The sequence below is a fragment of the Dipodomys spectabilis genome, unplaced genomic scaffold (genome assembly GCF_019054845.1).
Source record: "Dipodomys spectabilis isolate Male_0828 unplaced genomic scaffold, ASM1905484v1 ptg000024l, whole genome shotgun sequence".
Taxonomy (NCBI): domain Eukaryota; kingdom Metazoa; phylum Chordata; class Mammalia; order Rodentia; family Heteromyidae; genus Dipodomys; species Dipodomys spectabilis.
Window position 1 is genome coordinate 5963299 of NW_024870701.1, and position 19657 is coordinate 5982955.

The 19657-nt window shown below is 39.6% G+C and overlaps 1 protein-coding gene across 4 annotated transcripts in view; it reads right to left on the bottom strand.

Moving 5' to 3' along the window:
* Osbpl1a (oxysterol binding protein like 1A) overlaps window positions 1-19657 on the bottom strand; it is a 244204-nt gene that overhangs the window by 29635 nt on the left and 194912 nt on the right. For all 4 annotated transcript variants that reach the window (XM_042675295.1, XM_042675297.1, XM_042675296.1 and 1 more), the window contains one exon: window positions 13070-13145. In XM_042675295.1, the coding sequence (XP_042531229.1) occupies window positions 13070-13145 (76 nt within the window). The remainder of the gene's footprint in view (window positions 1-13069; window positions 13146-19657) is intronic.

Sequence of the window (19657 nt, forward strand, 5' to 3'; positions counted from 1 at the left end):
CAGTATGTTCTCAAATAAAATAAAATTAAAAAAAAAAAAAAAAAAGAGTACAATTTCACCATCGTTTAGATCTTGGTTGACTTCATTATTTGCATTTGCAAATAAAATACAGCAAAAATCACTGTGAGCTGGCCCTTACCTTGCTTTAGAGGCCTTTCACCATTTTTCTGTCACTCTCAAGCCTCTATACAATCAGGAGACTATTCTGTGTTACCTTGTTAGGTGGAAATAGAAAGACCGATCCAAACTCAGCAATTGTCATGCATTTAACCTGCCCAAATTAGATCTGCTCAGCCTCCATTGGCTGACCTATTGTAACAATGACGTGTACAAGACACTATGTTGAAAATGAACTTTACAACTTCAGGGTGGGGGAAGGGAGGAGTTGGGGAAGTGGGGAGGAAAGGGATGGTAGGGGGAAAAACAAAGGAGGGGGTAATAATGCCCAAAAGGAAATGTATTCATTATCTTACTCTTTTAAAACTGTAACCGCTCTATACAATATCTTTACAATAAAAATATATATTTAAAAAAAAGAAAATGCTGTGCCTTTCCAAGTCAGAAGCTGTCTATAGGTCTTTGTTCTACCCACCTTTTCCTCCTACAGCTATTTGTTACATTTAAGAGCCTTCAAAGGTCAACTATCTTTTCTCTATTCTGTTCTGCATAGCCCCTCACCTCTATCAAAGTATCTATTATCTATTTCATAGTTTATCATGGGGTGAGAGTTTATGCCATCTGAATATCTGATTACACTCAGTAACTCTAAGACACTGCTGCATTCTGGGATGAACAATTTTTTTTTTTAAAAAGCTTACTGCCCTAACATCATCTGTTGCAGAGTCCCCAGAGAGAAGTATGAGGGTTCATAACTTGGCTGTGAGTGGAGGACATGCACCAAGGAAGACAGAAAAGACACATGTGTTTGTGTGTCAACTGAATACTGTGGTGTAACCAATAGAAAAATTGGCCAGAAAATATAAGAAAAGTTATGAGGAAAAAATACAATAAATGTAAAGCCATTTTGCCTATCCTTACTGCAGAGCAGCTGTGTGGCTACAGAGACTGGAGGTAGTATGAGCTCAAGCTGGAGGCGTTAAGTAAAAGCTAGATAACTACCTGAAGAGAATATGGAGCAAGTGTGGAGGCCCTAGCTGGAAACCTGTACTAGAACAGAAGTCTGTGTCAAGGGAATCTGTTCTCAGACACTCTACTCCTTATGTATGTGCATCAGTTGGCCAGGGGCTATGTGTGGGCTGAGGTCCCATGCTGTGCCTCTTTGCCTGATGCTACTTAAAAAAAGACTCATCTCTCATTGTTTTGAAGTTTTGTAAAGTTTTGTAGTTTTCATGCCCAGAAGCACAGCTTGAGAAAGACTACAGTGTCAGTGGTGCACCTTCACTGAAGCACCACAACCTAAGGGAGAAATGCAATATTACAAACAACTTCTGGCCCATTCTCCCCACAGATTTGACTTCAAATCACTATACAGTGATGTGATAGAGATGCCAAATTTTGTTTTATTATCTTGTTTCTTCCATCTTGTCTCTCACATAAGTATTTATAACATACCAGATTTGGTGAAGCTTCAAATCTTATTTAGCTATGTACCTAGAATTCTAGAGTTAGAATTCAGGAATTCGAAAGAAAACATTGCACTACTCTGACAGTCACTCTGAGTTGGGGGTATGTCTGGGCATGAGGACCAGGTCTGTGACAAGGTGATTAGTTCATTCTGTATCAAGCAAATGAGCTTACACTGCAGTTTTGAAGGAAATATTTTGTCATGGTTTTGATATGAAGTTTCCCCCCCAAACTTATGTCCCTAGGTTTCTCCCTCCACACATTCCCACTGCCATGATATTCTGTCTTATTTCAGGCCCACAGCAATGAAGCCAGTTGACCCTGGACTGATACTTCTGAAACTGTGAACTAAAATCAATTTTTATTCTTTAGCTGTTAACATCACGGTGATAAAAAAGTCACTAACACAGGATTGAGATCTCATGGTAATAATAAAAGCATTTCACCAAGAATATTAAGTTGGCAAAATTGTGCATTAGCTAAGAAATTTCAGTTTTCTTAGCCTCTTTTCAATCCTTCCATATATGACTGAAAGGAAACAGTAGCATGAGTCAAGCTTTGAGAGTCCTAGGAGAGTGTCATGTATAGTTCCTAGAGACCATGAAGCCCCTGACAGTAATGCAAGGAAATAAAATCTTGTGCAAGTTCGAACTTCCTTGTTATTAGAAAAAACTGTAAAATCCTAGTTGATTTGTCTGCTAATTAATATTTTCCCATTTTTGGCATACAGTTAGAGAAGGGGGGGGGGTCAAGAAACTGAATGGCACTAATCAATGTTAAAAAAAAAAAAAAGCCACAAAACTCCTACACCCATCTGTCGATCAATGTGAGAAGGTTTCTCAATCTTATATTTAAGAAAACAAAATTGGTACTGAAAATCCTGTCTTATTCTAACAGTAGTCTTCCCAGATATTTAAACCCAGTTGAAATTTTTTTCAGTAATATATATTGACAATTTCGATCACTCATATACTCCTAAGAATAATGATGCAAAAGAACGTGGTGCTGGCTTGTTCCTGTGCATGAGCATCTCTTCAAATGTTGTGCCTCGGCCTGGCTGTAGGTTTCCATGTTAGTGAGCAGGAATGCCCTCCACCTAATCTCTCGATGGACTCCTGCTGAAAAAGCCTTAGAACAAAATATATAGAGAAGAGAAGGAAGAAAATAGGGAACACAGGAGAAGGGGGCAGTGGGAAATGAGGAACAAAGGCTTTAAACAATGAGGCAATCTCAGTATTAGTTCTGAGAGGCTGGGAATTTGTTTACTACAAGCTTTAATCACACAGAGATTTAGGATTGAGTTTCAGTTATATAAAGTATTTGTTCTGTGAAGTATTTTGGTAACATGATCTAGTCCAAAACAGATTAGAGAAGAAAAGAAGGGATATCATTAGTCTGGAAATCTAACACTCCATATGCCTTTTGGAAACAAGTTAAGGAAAATGTGTATTGGAAGAGGAGGAGACACTAAACCTGGTTGAAGGAGCCTGTCTAGAGAGGAGGGTCACAGGCAGTAGGAGTCCAGGGCAAAAAATATTTGAAGAAATAAGACGTTCCTCCCTGATGAGGATAAAATCAGACCTAGATTCTACCTAGCAGATAAGCACCTACTATGAGTTTTAAAAGTCATATATTAGCCAGGCACTGGTGACTCATACCTGTAAGCCTAGCTACTCAGGAAGCCGAGATCTGAGGATTATGGTTCAAAGCCTGCCTGGGCAGGAAAGTCTGTGGGGCTCTTATTTTCAATTAACCACCAGAAAACCGGAAGTAAAGCTGTGGCTCAAAGTGGTAGAGCACTAGCCTTGAACTCAGGAACAGCACCTAGGCCCTGAATTCAAGCCCTATAACCAACAACAAAAAAGTCATATGTTGTAGGGTGTACGCAATTTACATCTGTAATCCTAACTATTCAGGAGGCTGAGATGTGATGATCAGGATTTGAAGCTGTCTCTGACAGAAAAAGTCCCTGAGACCATTATCTCCAATCAACCAGCCAAGAAAAAAAAAAAAGTCAAAAGTGGATATGATTGTCAGCTTTTAGGGAGATAGCTAAGGGACAGTACCTAGGCCCTAAGTTTAAGCTCCAGGACAACACATAAATGAATGAATAAATGTCATATATCTTCATGGATACTAAACTATGAGAGTATACAATAAACCAGGGACACTGGTTTAGAAACAGCTGGGACAACTCCAATTCAATGTTGAATGATGAGACTGAGGAATACTCTCACATCCACTCTGACCTGGCATACTACTAACATGCACAATGCAAACACAAGGAATTAAAAAATCCTACTTCCTCTGCTACTTTTAGGTCTTATGAGCAAATCTAGAAAATAGGAGAAATCCAAGGGAAGAAATGATAGCTGAATGGTTTGTCCATTGTTTCCGTAAGGAGACTGACTCCTATAGAAAAGACTAAAAGAAAATATCCTGATTACTGATTTTAATAGAATCATAAACATGAAATTAGAATTTGAAAATAAATCCCTTCACTTTAAGTTAAGCATACTGGTTATTTCTGCTACCTAGAGAGGGAATCCTATCATAAACAATACCCAAAGAACAATACTTCCAATGCTGGCCGATTTCCTTTCAGCCCACACTAATAAATTTTCTTCAAGAACTGTACAACCTCAGTAGACAGCTATTTCCTCTGCAGCTCCCTCTCCACACTTTTAATCAGAGTAAGTTCTATAGATAGAGGTTTCAAAAAATTCCATGGAGCCCTTTCAAGTCCAAACCTGTTTTTATTTGCTTTATTTTATTTATGATTTGCCCTAAGTGCTTATTTGTACAAGTAGTTCTTATACCTAAAGATCCAACCACATTCTAGCAGCGGTGGGAAACTTTTTTTTCTGCCAAGGACAGTTTAGGATATTTATAATATCGTTTTTGAGGTCACACAAAATTATCAATCCATGCAGATAGTCATGGGCAGTACAGGAGAACCACACAAGAAACAATTGTGTCTGTTCTATCTTGTACCAAATGACTTCATACTTGGGGCCAGATGTTCCTCATCATGGTAAAAATAAGTATCTTTCAAGAATTATAGGTGTAATCCAACATAATATTTAACTTTTAAAAGTGATTAAAACCAGGTGCTGATGGCTTATGCCTGTAATCCTGTAATCCTATCTACCCAGGAGGCTGAAATCTGAGGATCTTGGTGCCAAGCCAGCCAGAGCAGTAAATTTCATGGGACTCTTCTCCTTAACAAACAAACAAACAAAAAAACAGAAGTGAAACTGTGACTCAAGTTCCTTGAGCAAAAAAGCTAAGGGGTAGCACCCAAGCCCTGGGTTCAAACCCCAGTACTAGCAAAAAAAAAAAAAAAGGTCAACTAAGGCAGAATACTTGGTAAAGTCATAAGTTTGATAGACTGTGAGTCAACTGAAGAACAAATTCATGACACCATCAATGAAGCTGATAGCTAATGAGGAGACAGCAAAAGACAGGCTTGGGGAAGAAGACAGAAAACTATTTTCCAGAACGTCACAGACTTAGATGTTACCAATTCTACAGGAACTTAGAACAATGATTTTCAAATCATGGATTTGGATTCATTAGCAAGTTATAAAATAATTAAGGGTATGGAAATAGCATTACTTTAACATAATAGAAAATACCACTTCAGAACTGATGTACATCCTTTATATCCTTTTGTGAATCTATTTTAAAGTTTAGACACATATACATATATCTAACTTCATGCTGGATCACAAGGGCAAACATGTTTCCAAAAGGCTGAAAAACACTCTAAAGAACACATATTTTTTTTGTCTTAAAAATTTTAGTTGCGGGAGAGGGGACCAAGATGGCGACGGGGCAGTAGTGAAACGCCACAGCTCTCTCCAACCAAAAAGAGAGTTCGAGTTCCAACGTTTAATCTCCCCAAGAGACCGACAACAACAAAAAGACGAACACTCAGAGAAAAACCAGAGGTGGAAAATAACAAAAAAAGAAAGAGAGGAAAAGAAGAATTTCAGAACAGAGAAGAGCGAAGACCCCTCCCCCAACCTTTACTGGCCGCGCGGCAGTGCGCCAAGCTGCCGGCCAGCCGGCCCCGCGGGGGCTGCCGGAGCCACAGAGACACAGGGGGCTGCTTGCAGATCACCAGGTACCGGATTGCAGAACAGCGGATCGCCAGGAACAGAGAAACCTACCAGCCGGGAGTTTCCACGAGGATCCCACCCCCACCCCTCACTCTCCACCAGAGCGGAGAGGCTCCATCCAGCACCAGCAGCGCGACAAAGGGACCTGTCAGCAGAACACCCGCCCAATCGCGATCGCAACTACCCGGCGGGGGGCCGCCCAACCCAGCCCGCAACCACCCCAACTGAATTCGGATTGCAACAGCAACTGACAACCTACAGGGACCCACTAAAACTGGGAACTGTTCGAGAGCTCCACCAGCCGGTGGAGCACACTCTGCTGGCCAGGCCAGAGCAAGAGGGCCCCTGGAAGGGAGCTTAAATGCCCAAGCCAGGAACAGCGCCCCTGGGTCAAGACTACCAACAGTAGAAGAAATTTGAACTGTGTCCTCCAGGCTGCATAACCTAGGTGGTATACACATTAGCACAGGCCTAACGAGCGCGCTCCAGGCTGGGGCCGGAACCAGGCCTGGGGACCGGCACCTGAACAAAGCAAAAAGGGTCAGAAGTGGGGCTGTGGCTCAAATGGTAGGGTGCCAGCCTTGAGCTGAAGAGCTGAGGGCCAGCACCCAAACCTAGAGTTCAAGCCCACAAGCAGCCCAAAACAAACAAACAAACAAACACATCAGGAGCCCATAGCAGACTCCAGTATTTGGGAGAGTGCATCCAGAGCATCTGATCTTCCCAAGAGCACCCGCAGGAGCAAACACAAGCAGTCTAGGCTGCTCAACCCTTCCAAAGGCGGGAATTGCTACAGCAGAGAGCTGAGAATCCTAAGTAAGTCAGAATAGCAGCTGGAAATAGGCTCCCAACAGAATCCAGATCAGGCACAGACTCTCTCTACCAATACAGAATCAGCAACCAAGCAAAGACAGACACACCAAAACAAGATTGAAGAGCAGTCTCCTGAACCCCCATGCGAAAATCACAGAGAAAAATCACAAGGTTTACCACTACCCAGGACAGCAAGCTCACCTCAAAAGCCAGCAGCCACGCAGGGGAGAGCCCCAGTGGGAGCAAAGCAGGAATGGAAGACAAAAACTACATCCAAGGGTTGCTGGAGGCAATGACTCAAGAAATAAAGCGAGAAATGGATCAGAAATTGAAAGAGCACAAGGATGAACTATCAAAAGATATACAGGACATCAAACAAAAGTTGGATGCAAAAATAGAAGCGGCACAAACCTCAGTAAGAAGTGAGATAAACGCCAAATTAGAGGTAATGCATACTGATCTCACCTCATTGAGAGGTGAGATCAGTACTCTGAGAACCAACATTGAATCCATAAAGGGATCCATTTCCACCATGCAAACCACAATAGAAGCCACCGTCAACAGAGTGAATGAAATGGAAGGTAGAGTGTCAGATACAGAAGACAGAATACACCAACTGGACCAAAAAGTGACAGATATGGAAAAATCACTCAAATTAAACCAAAGGGAAATTCAAGAGCAAGCAGATAATGCTAAAAAATTTAACCTTCGCATAATCGGAGTGGACGAAGGTGAGGAATTCCAGAGCAAGGGAATGCAACACCTATTTAACAAGATAGTCAATGAAAATTTTCCCCACCTCAAAAACGACTATCTTAACTACATCACAAAAGCTTATCGAACACCCAACAAGCAAGATCCCAGGAGAAACACTTCTAGGCACATTGTAGTAACAATGATGGATCTGAATAATAAGGAAACAATCCTGCATGCAGCAAAAATGAAGAAGGAGCTATACTACAACGGGAAAAAAATTAGAATCACTGCAGATCTCTCCACACAAACAATGAATGCAAGAAAAGCCTGGGAAAGCACCATACGAGCCCTGAGAGCCAATAACTGCCAACCCAGACTGATATACCCGGCAAAGCTAGCATTCACATTCGATGGAGAACTGAAAACTTTTAATAGCAAAGAAAAACTAAATGAATACATAAACATTAAGCCAGCATTACAAAGAATTCTAAGAGGGGGGACACAACCTGAAGAAAGCAACCAGGAACTGGGACCTGCCCCAAACAGGCATTACTCAAAGTCTAACTGAGCAAGCACAGGAGGAAAGGAAAGAAGAAAAACTTAGGAAAATGGAATGGCAGGGACAACAATGCATCTCTCTATACTTTCTCTTAATATAAATGGGCTGAATTCGCCAATTAAAAGAAAACGAACGGAGGACTGGATCAGAAAACAAGACCCATCCATCTGTTGCCTTCAGGAGACCCACCTCTCAGCCAAACATACAAACAAACTCAGAGTGAAGGGGTGGAAAAGGATCTACCAATCAAATTCCCCCAATAAGAAAGCAGGTGTAGCTATCCTGATATCTGACAAAATAAACTTTTCATTAAAATCAGTACAGAAAGACAAGGACGGACACTACATATTAATAAAGGGAACAATCCAAGAGGAGGATATAACCATCATCAACTTATATGCCCCAAATATCGGTGCACCCAGATATGTTAAACAAATGCTCTCAAACTTACAGAATAAAATAGATCCCAATACGATAATACTAGGAGACTTTAACACGCCACTCTCACCAAAGGACAGGTCTACCAACCAGAGGATTGGCAAAGAAGCTACCGAATTAAGTGAGGCCATACTTCAAGCGGAATTAACTGACATCTACCGAGTATTTCACCCTAAAACAACACAGTACACATTCTTCTCAGCAGCTCATGGAACTTTCTCCAAAATAGACCATATCATAGTTCATGCAAGGAACTTAAGCAAATACAAAGGGATCGACATAATCCCCTGTATCCTATCTGACCACAGTGGAATCAAGCTAGCTCTCAATAACAAAGCATATGGCAGAAATTTCTCTAATACATGGAAATTGAACAGCACACTCCTTAACAAGGCCTGGGTAACAGAAGAGATCAGAGAAGAAATAAAGCATTTCCTACAACTCAATGAAAATGAAAACACCTCACAAAGAAACTTGTGGGACACAGCAAAAGCAGTCCTGAGGGGCAAATTTATTGCCCTCAGTGCCCACATCAAGAGAATGGAGACAGACCAAGTAAATAATCTCATGTTGCAACTAAAACAGCTAGAAAAACAAGAAAAAATGGGACCTAAAGCTACTAGACGAAGCCAGATAACCAAATTGAGAGCAGAGATTAACCAATTAGAAAATCAGAAAACCATAACCAAAATAAACCAAACAAAAAGCTGGTTCTTTGAAAAAATAAACAAAATTGATGGCCCGTTGGCAAGATTAATTAAAAAAGAAGAGAGGAAACCCATATTAATAGGATTAGGGATGCCACCGGAAACATCACAACACGTACCCAAGATATCCAAACAATTCTAACAGATTACTTTCAAAAGCTATACTCTCTAAAGGAAGAAAATCTGGCGGAAATGGATGCATTTTTAGAGAAATACAAGTTACCCAAACTGAGCAAAGAAGAAGTTAACCAATTAAATAAGCCAATATCCTATCATGAGATACAGGAAGCTATCAAAAGTCTTCCAACCAAAAAAAGCCCAGGACCAGATGGATTCACAGCAGAATTCTATAAGACCTTTAAAGAAGAACTAATACCCATACTCCTCAAGCTCTTCAGAGAAACAGAGAAGGAGGGAGCTATCCCAAACTCATTCTACGAAGCCAATATCACACTCATCCCCAAACCAGGCAAAGACCCAACCAAAAAGGAGAATTACAGGCCAATCTCCTTGATGAACACAGATGCAAAGATCCTTAACAAGATTCTAGCTAACAGAATCCAGAAACACATTAAAAAAATAATACACTATGATCAGGTAGGCTTCATCCCAGAGACACAGGGATGGTTTAACATACGTAAGTCAATAAATGTAATCCAGCATATCAACAGAGCCAAGGTCAAGAATCACATGATTATCGCCACAGATGCAGAAAAGGCCTTTGATAAAATTCAACATTCATTCATGCTAAAAGCTCTGGAGAAAATAGGAATAGAAGGAACATTTCTAAAAACAATAAAAGCCATTTATGACAGACCAATAGCCAATATTATACTTAATGGGGAAAAGCTACAACCAATCCTCCTAAAAACAGGAACAAGGCAAGGATGCCCACTGTCTCCACTCCTCTTCAACATAGTCCTAGAACCCTTAGCCAGGGCAATAAGGCAAGAAAAAGACATTAAAGGGATCCGCATAGGGAAAGAAGAAGTTAAACTATCCCTTTTTGCAGACGACATGATACTATACCTCCACGATCCCAAAAACTCCATCCCCAAACTTTTAGAAATCATAAGTCACTTCGGCAAAATAGCAGGATACAAAATAAACCCACAAAAATCAGTTGCCTTCCTATACACTGATAATGCACAGGAAGAGAGGGAAATAAAGGGAGCAACCCCATTCACAATAACCTCCCAAAAAATAAAATATTTAGGAATTAACCTAACCAAAGATGTAAAAGAACTATTTAATGAGAACTATAAAAAGTTAAAGAAAGAAATTGCAGAAGACACTAGGAAATGGAAAGACCTCCCATGCTCCTGGATAGGCCGACTTAATATAGTAAAGATGGTAATACTTCCAAAACTAATATACAAATTCAATGCAATTCCTATTAAAATCCCAATGACGTACATCACTGAAATACAGAAAACAGTCCAAAAATTTATATGGAACAACAAAAGACCTAGAATAGCCAAAACAATTCTAGGGGATAAAGACAATATGGAAGGGCTATCCATGCCGAACTTCAAACTCTACTACAGAGCTATAATCACAAAGACAGCATGGTACTGGCACAAAAACAGACCCAAAGACCAATGGAACAGAATAGAAGATCCAGATATAAATCCACAGGCCTACAGCCAGCTGATATTCGACAAAGGAGCCAAAGACATACAATGGAAGAAACACAGCCTCTTCAACCGCTGGTGCTGGGAAAACTGGGCAGCCACATGCAGAAAACTAAAAGTGGACCCCAGCCTATCACCATGCACCAACATCAACTCAAAATGGATTAAAGACCTTAACATTAAACCTGAATCTCTGAAACTACTACAGGACAGAGTAGGAGAGACACTTGAACTAATAGGCACAGGAAGGAACTTCCTGAACAGAGTCCCAGGGTCACAACAAGTTGGAGAGAGACTCGACAAATGGGACTACCTTAAAATAAAAAGCTTCTGCACAGCTAAATCTATAGCAACTAAGCTAGAAAGACAACCAACTAATTGGGAAAAAATATTTACCAGCAATATATCAGACAAGGGGTTAACATCCTGTATATACAGGGAACTCAAGAAACTAATCCCTCCCAAACCTAACAAACCAATTACTAAATGGGCAAGGGAACTAAAAAGGGACTTCTCAAATGAAGAAATAAAAATGGCAAAGAAACACATGAGGAAATGTTCATCATCCCTGGTGGTGAAGGAAATGCAAATAAAGACAACCCTGAGATACCACCTTACCCCAGTCAGAATGTCCCACATCCACAAATCAGCCAACGACAAATGCTGGAGGGGATGTGGAGAAAGAGGAACCCTATTACACTCCTGGTGGGAATGTACACTTATACAACCACTTTGGAAAGCAGTCTGGAGGGTCCTTAGAAAGCTAAAGATTGACCTCCCTTACGACCCAGTCATACCACTTCTAGGCATCTACCCTGAACAACAGGAACCAATATACAAGGACACGTGCACCTCCATGTTTATTGCAGCACTGTTCGCAATAGCCAGGATATGGAAACAACCTAGATGCCCCACCACAGATGAATGGATCCAAAAATTGTGGTATCTATACACAATGGAATATTATGCAGCCATTAGAAATGACAAAATAATGGCATTTGCAGGGAAATGGATGGAGCTAGAAGGAATCATGTTGAGCGAGGTAAGCCAAGAACGAAGAGACAAACGGTACATGGTCTCCCTGATAAGTGGATGCTAAATCCAAAAGGTTAGGTGATACGACAAAACTAACAGGACTTAAGAAACAAAGAACTCCCGCTCATCTGGTTGAACCACTACTAAATATCCCCATGCTGCTGATCACAAATATGGTATATAACATGTGAACACTGTTATATATTACAGACTGTGGTAGACAATTTGCTCCAGGGAAGTTAGAATGAACTTGTGACTTTGAAATTATGTAATCATTTAATCACAATCAAAAAAAAAAAGAACCTCAGGGAAGGGAGGGAGGGAGGGGATGGTAGGGGGAAAACAATGGAGGGGGTAACAATGTTCAAGAGGAAGTGTACTCATAACCTCACTCATGTAACTGTAACCCTCTGTATAGTAGCTTTACAATAAAAAAAAAATTTTAGTTGCAAGAATACTAATGAAATCTATACTAAACCTTATTATTAAGACTGAGTTATAAGGTATATATTTGTCTATATATATATTAAGTTTGCCTTGAATCCTAATATAATTAAAGTAGATTTAGAGCCCAGCTAGTGACACTCATTTGTGGTTACCAATGGTAGAAAGAACTGCTATTTTCTTTTTTTAAATACGTATTTATTGTAAAAATACTGTACAGAGGGGTTACAGTTACATGAGCAAGGTAATGAGTACATTTCCTATCAAGCATTGTTACCTCCTCCTTTGTTTTTTCCCCTACCATTCCTTCCCTCTGAACTACTACTTTCTGAGGACTGCATTAAACTAGAAATTATCCTAGATACCTTAGATAAATAGTCTGTCAATATACCTCAAAGATATAAATTATTATCCAAATTTCACATGAGAGATGATTGCTTCTCAGGGAGGCACAATACCTTGCCCAGGGTCTCAGAAACTGCCCACAAAGTGGGAGAGCTGAGGCTAAATAATACCACATTCATCTACAATGTTGAGCTGTAAGAAAACATTTGTTTAAACTGAGTGTTTCTGGAATTAGTTCCTCGGAAATGACACTTAGGAAGTAGTGGATGACATTATTCTAACTCAGAACAGACACACTAGGAAAGTGCTACAGTTCAAACAGTAAGGACATGTTCAGAAGGTGACTACTCAGTGAAGGACAAACTCCTAAGATGCACTCTAAATCCCAACATTTAACAAGGCCATGTTCAGGCAGATTTCTTGGTACCTCAGGGCTCGTGTTGCAAATTTTCATCATTCTTCATGGCCAGAAATTATAGTAGAAAAAGTTGAGAGAACTGTACTCAGAATTAGCCTGACACTGGGCAGTAGTGTTGACCACCACCTTAAAGGGAATCCTGGAGCTGTATGATAGGAAATGTTGCCTCCACCTTCCTTCCTACATCACTGTCATGCACTGTTGATTCCCTTCCAAAGGATGTGCAATTAAAATACAAATCTGCTTGATACCACATAAGACAATTAATTTACCATTCCAATACACTTCCTGAGGATGCTCCAGATACTGAAGTCGTTTCTGGAAAACATAGGAGAGGGCAAGCTTGTTCTGAAAAAAGAAAAGAAAAACAAGAGATCATTTTCATATCATTGGCACTGGAAAGGAAAAGTTGTCATTAATATGCAAGTACAGACACATGTATAAGGTCTGACTTCAGTTCTGATTGAGGTGATCTCAATTCCCCTTAGCCCATATCCTGTCATGGGGCTGTGTTTCTAACTCTGATGCCTAATTCAAAACACACCTGCCAAATGCTGGTATCTACCCAATCATTATACTATGCCTGCTAAATACTAGAAACAAATGTTATCAGAGAGCCTAAGGATTTTATGAATTAAATAGAAAAATATAGACCAACGGCCCAAGCCACAGTAAAATTTAGGTTCTGTACTTCCCCAAGACTGCTACTGAGTAAATGAGCACTCTAGATATATTAAAAAAAACAAAAACAAAAAAACAACCAACAACTCTTTACAGATAAAATCACAGGAAAAGCATCTTCAAAGCTCTTGTAGAGGCTTGGAAGTAGCCAGCACAATGGCAGCTGTCAGTGGTGGAGGGTTTGTGGCTTGGATAAGCAGTTCATCACAGTCCAGCATTCTGATGACAGGCTGGATGGGTGGGAAGCCAAGCCTGTTCCCACAGGTCAGAATAACAGCACTATGGGAAGGGAGGAGGGGTGTACCCGGCAACTTTGATAATAGTAATTCACTCTTCACAGTTATCTGAGGGTACAGCAAGGGATGTCAGTACTCTGGTTGCTTTCTGAAATAATCCACACAACTAAAATATTAAAATAAAAATTTATCTTCTAAAGAACTTCTCCATTAAACTTAATTTCAATTATAGGGCTTAATAAAATGAAGTTTTGAAAGAAACATTATTATTTGAAGTCTTCCATGATGAAATCCTCGTTTCTTGTCAGGAACATACACTGCTCTTTTGGCAGATTTGTCATCTAACCAATCTGTTAGGTAAGTGACCACAGATGGTATTTAAATGCCCATTCTCCAAGACTATTGATATTTGTGACACGAACAATAGATGCCACAATATGAATCCCTGCCACCATCTATTTGTCCATGTATAATATAGTTTGAGACAGTGGAAAGGACAGAGGGAGGGATATATGGCAGGTGGGAGGAAAGGGCAGGCTAAATTTTCCATTTCCTAGCTATGATAAAAATAAATCAGATACATATGAAATGCAATATCACAGAGTGCTGAAAGATGACATATTTTTGAGGATCTGCAGCAATATCTAAGATATACAGTCCATGTGCAGGTCAGATTACAAAATAAAAAATATAATCTGAAAAAAGTAATTCAGAAATATAGAACAACTCAGAATTTGTAAAGCCAAAATGAGCTTCAATGAGGGCTACAATTTCCAATAAATGTTTACATGAAGTATATAGGCATGTCTTAAACAAATCTGATTAAAACCAAGAAGACAAGGCTAGAAAAACAACAAATATTTTGGAGACATTTCTTGAAGGCAAAAGACTCCACCTGCTTTGTAATTAATTTAGGAACTGTCACAATACTGTCATCAAAAATCCTATCTTTAACTGTCTTGTACTCATTCTTTTTTTCACATTTTTAACCTAAATATTTACTTATTTATTTTTACTGTTATTATATCTTTTTAAATAAGTTTTTAATTGTGAAAATACTGTACAGAGGGGTTACAGTTACATAAGCAAGGTAATGAGTACATTTCTTATCAAGCATTGTTACCTCTTCCTTTGTTTTTCCCCTACCATCCCTTCCCTCCCACTTCCACATCTACACTCCCTTCCCTCACCCCACCCCACCCTCGACCTAAATTGTAAAGTTTGTTTTTCAACATAGTGTCTTGTACATCTCACTGCTACAATAGATCAACCTGTCTCCCTATTTAAACATTTTGTTTTTTCTTTTCCCCTCCCCAAATTATACTAACATCAAATACAGTGAAAACGGGTTATACCATGGGGGAGGAACATACAAAACAACAAAAAAAATCACATGGTACCTTATAAATACTTCTTTATACCTATATAATTTTTAAGTATTCCATTTTTAAAATTTTTTATTTTTTAATTTTTCCTTTATCTCTCTCTCATCCTATCCTTTTCTTCTCTCAATATCATTTCTTTATATTTACATAATTTTAAGTGTTTCTATTTTTAATTTTTTTTCATTTTTTTAAAATCTCTCTCCTTTCATTCTGTCCTATCCACGTCTCTGAGATTAAGTCTTGGTTGAATTCACTCTTTCCTTTTGCCTCTCCACATCCCTCTAATCCTATTTTTTCCCACAATTGTACTTATTCTTATGCACATAATTTTGTGCTATTTTATGGAAATGTAGTAATTACTCACTTATGATGCCAGATAATGTGACATAATCTATTTTAAAGACAACCAGAAAGTAGAGATGAAAGAGATTTTGAAAGTGGCTATTATAAAGCTCAAGTTATTTTCTTGTGTAGGACATGCAGAGCTAAGCATAAACCCTCAGACCAAATTGTACTTTGTAACTGGGAACTTTGTATATGGGATATGTACACCATGCAGAAAATGTGGTTTTAATATTCAATGACTTCAGAGTTATGACCACGATTCTATGTCAACAGCTTGAGGCAGCAGTCAGAAAGACAAGTGGCATTTTTCATTGCAGACTGCCAAATGGGAAGACAGTAGCCAAAGCAGCACCAAAAGTAACTCAAACTGGGATTCAGATCCACCAAGAGCAATTTTTAGGAGGAGGCCTAACACCTCCACTTAGGAGGACTTAGCAGAGAGAAGCTAGGCAAACGTGCCTGGAAAATTGCCATGTGGAGGAAATATGTAGGAGAATCACATTGAACTAGAAGCTTGGGGAAATGTAGACATGACAGGGGTCCTAGAACATTAAGAAGTTGGTGTTTGGTGTCAATATCCCAATGACATTCTTTAATGAAATAGAAGAAGCAATCCAAAAACTAATATGGAATAATAGAAGACTTTGAATAGCAAAAACAATCCTTAGCAGGAAGAACAGTGCTGGAGGAATATCAATACTAAATTTCAAACTATTATAAAGCTGTAGTCATAAAAACTGCTTAGTACTGGCACAGGAACAGGCCTGAGGACCACTGGAATAGAATTGAAGACCCAGATGATTCCACAGACCTATGGTCACCTAATCTTTGATAAGAGAGCCAAAATGATCAGATTGAAGGAAGACAGCCTCTTCAACAAATGGTGCTGGCAGAATTGGCTATACACATATAGAAAACTGAAGTCAGATCCTTATATATCACCCTGTACCAGAATCAACTCCAAATGGATCAAAGACTTGAGGTAAGAGCAGAGACCCTGAAAATATTACAGGAATGGATAGGGGATATGATAGGGCTCCTTGGCACAGGTTAAAACTTCCTAAATAAAGATCTGTGAGGATAAATGGGATTGCATTAAGCTGCAGAGCTTCTGCATGATAAAGAACATAGCTCACAAGATAAATTTAAAGCCCACAGATTGGGAGAAGATCCTCACTAGCTATATAACAGACAAGGGTGTCATATCAAAAATATGTCCAGAGCTCAAAAAACTAACCCTCCCCCCAACAACAAATCCTCAACAAAACAACCACTCCATTGGTAAGTGGGCTAAATAATTAAAAACAAGACTTCTCTGGGAGAGGAAATAAAGACTGGCCAATAGACACATGAAAAAATGTTCAACATCTCTGGCCATAAAAGAAATGCAAATCAAAACAACATTGAGATTCCACCTCACCCCAGTTAGAATGGTCATTATCAAGAAAAAAAAAAATAGATGCTGGCGGGGATATGGCCAAAAGGGAATGCTACTACACTGTTGGTGGGAATGTAAGCTGGTTCAACCATTCTGGAAAGTAGTATGGAGGTTCCTCAAAAGACTAAACATAGAACTCCCCTATGATCCAGCTATCCCCACTCCTGGGCATTTAGCTAAATGATCACAAGCAAGGTCACATTATAGCTACCAGCACAACTATGTTCACTGAGGCAGTATTCAATATAACTAAGATATGGAACCAACCCAGATGCCCCTCAATAGATGAATGGATCAAGAAAATGTAGTATATACATAATGGAATTCTATGCCTCCATCAGAAAGAATTATATCACCCCATTTGTAAGGAAATTGGACAGACTTGGAAAAAGTCATATTAAGTAAAGTAAGCCAGACCAAAGAAATATAGGCTCCATGGTTTCCCTCATTTGTAATAATTCGTATATGTCTAGGATAGTCCTAGTAGGAGATAACAACAGCTCAAAAGCTATGTCCAAATGACCATATAAAATGTTAATTGAAATGAACTCCAATATATGGAAATAAGAGGCCCTTTTTTGTTGTTGACCTTGTTGTCATCAATGGTCTTTACTATTTTATTTTTCTTTTTCCCTTTGGCTTATCCCAGTAGTAATGTTTTTGATTCTGGTACCCTGCGTCTTATACTGAGTTGGGGAAGGGAAGGGGAATAACAAAATGGTGAAACAAGGACAAAAGGTGACCCAATGTAACAATGATACCCACAAGACACTGTTGGAAATGAACTTTACAACTGCAGGAGTAGGGGTGGTGGAGTGGGGTAAGGATAGAGGGAGAAAAACAAAGGACAGTGTTTGATAAGAAATGTACTCATTAACTTACTTATGTAACAGTAACCCCTCTGTACAGCACCTTTATAACAAAATATAATAATAAACAAAAGAAGTTGGGGCTTGGGTGGCAGGAGTAGCAACAACCTTTTTTTTGGGGGGGGGGTCTGGTCATGGGGCCTGAACTCTGGGCCTGGGCGCTGTCCCTCAGCTTTTTAGCTCAAGGCTAGCACTCTACCACTTGAGCCACAGTGCCACTTCTGGCTTTTTCTTTTTGCTTATGTGGTGCTGAGGAATCAAACCCAGGGCCTCATGCATGCAAGGCAAGCGCTCTACCACTGAGCCACCTTCCCAACCCCAGCAACATCCTTTTAACACTCCCAATGCCTCACCTCACTATGCATCTCTGTCTGCCTCTTTTTATAGCACTGATCATCATGTGACATGCTTACATATGACTCTGTGCACGAATTACATAGCTAGATTCCCAAAAAAACATGTTTTATTTCTGCTGCAGCCTGGCTGAGACCAGGTCTAACACAGTATTTGTTGAATAAGCTTTGGAATTTATGAGTCTTGTTAGCAGACAGTATCTCTTTCATAAAGAATTTGGTTTACTCAGTGACACCCAAGAGTAGGACAAGTACTACTGCTGGTAGTTGATGTTAGTTTGGCTGGGTGGTTGACACACAGGGCTGTCGTACAAGTAATACCAATAAATGGCCAAGAAAGTCCACCTTATGAAGGATTTCAGGCAGAGGCTGCATCAGGCATGGCATGGAAAGACATTCCTGGATGGGGTGAAAACCTATGTTGCTGGACATCTTTTGGAGAACAATACAGACTCCACAACAAAGAGTTTTTCAGTGCAAATGTCAACAGTGCCAAAGTTGAGGCCTGCCAGAGGAATACTGCCATCATTGTACTATCATTACAAACGTTGTAGCAGTCATATTAAAAAGTAAAAGATGCTAACTTTAATAACTGTCTTTAATCCAACATATTAGAATATGAGCATTTAACATGTATCTAACATATTATCAGTTAACCTTTTTCCCACACTACCTTCAAAATGCTCTATGTATTTTATACTTGGAGCACATCCTAATTTGTTTACTATTTCCAATAGTTTAAGTGAACAAAACTGTGTTTACTTCACTTTATAAGTTATATGAATTAAAATGAAATACACTTGAAGATTCAGTTTAGAGGTCAGACACTGGTGGCTCACCTATAATCCTAGCTACTCAGGAAGCTAAGACCTGAGGCTTGCAGTTCAAAGCCAGCCTGGCCATAAAAAAAGTCAGCGAGACTCCAGCAAAAAACTGGAAGTTGTAGGTATGGCTCCAGTGGTGGAGTACCAGCCTTGAACATAAAAGCCAAGTGAGAGGCTGAGTTCAAGCCTCACTATTGGCACAAAAAATACAAATGCAGGGCTGGGAAGGTAGCTTGTGGTAAAGTGCTTGCCTTGCATGCATGAGGCCCTGGGTTCGATTCCTCAGCACCACATAAGCAAAAAGAAAAAAGCTGCAAGTGGCACTGTGGCTCAAGTGGTAGAGTGCTAGCCTTGAGCTGAAGAGCTGAGGGACAGTGCCCAGGCCCAGAGTTCAGGCCCCACAACCGGACCCCCCAAAAAATACAAACGCAACAAAAGTTCAGTTTCTTGATCATTCTAGCAGCATTCTAGCACTCTAAAGCAGGATGTAGACAGAAGTGGAATACTGGCTGAAGATTGTGAAGGGAGGAGCAAAACCCACAAAATTACAGGAGTTCAAAGTCAATGAGACAGAAATCGCTTACAATTTAAGCAAGAAATCTATATCTTCTGTAGTATCATAGGACAAGAGTAATTTCAAATAAGTAGATTAAATGTCTTAAGTAATTTGTAGTGTAAATTATATTTTCCTATATTTTAAAATTTCATTCTTTCCCCTAGGAAAAAGAT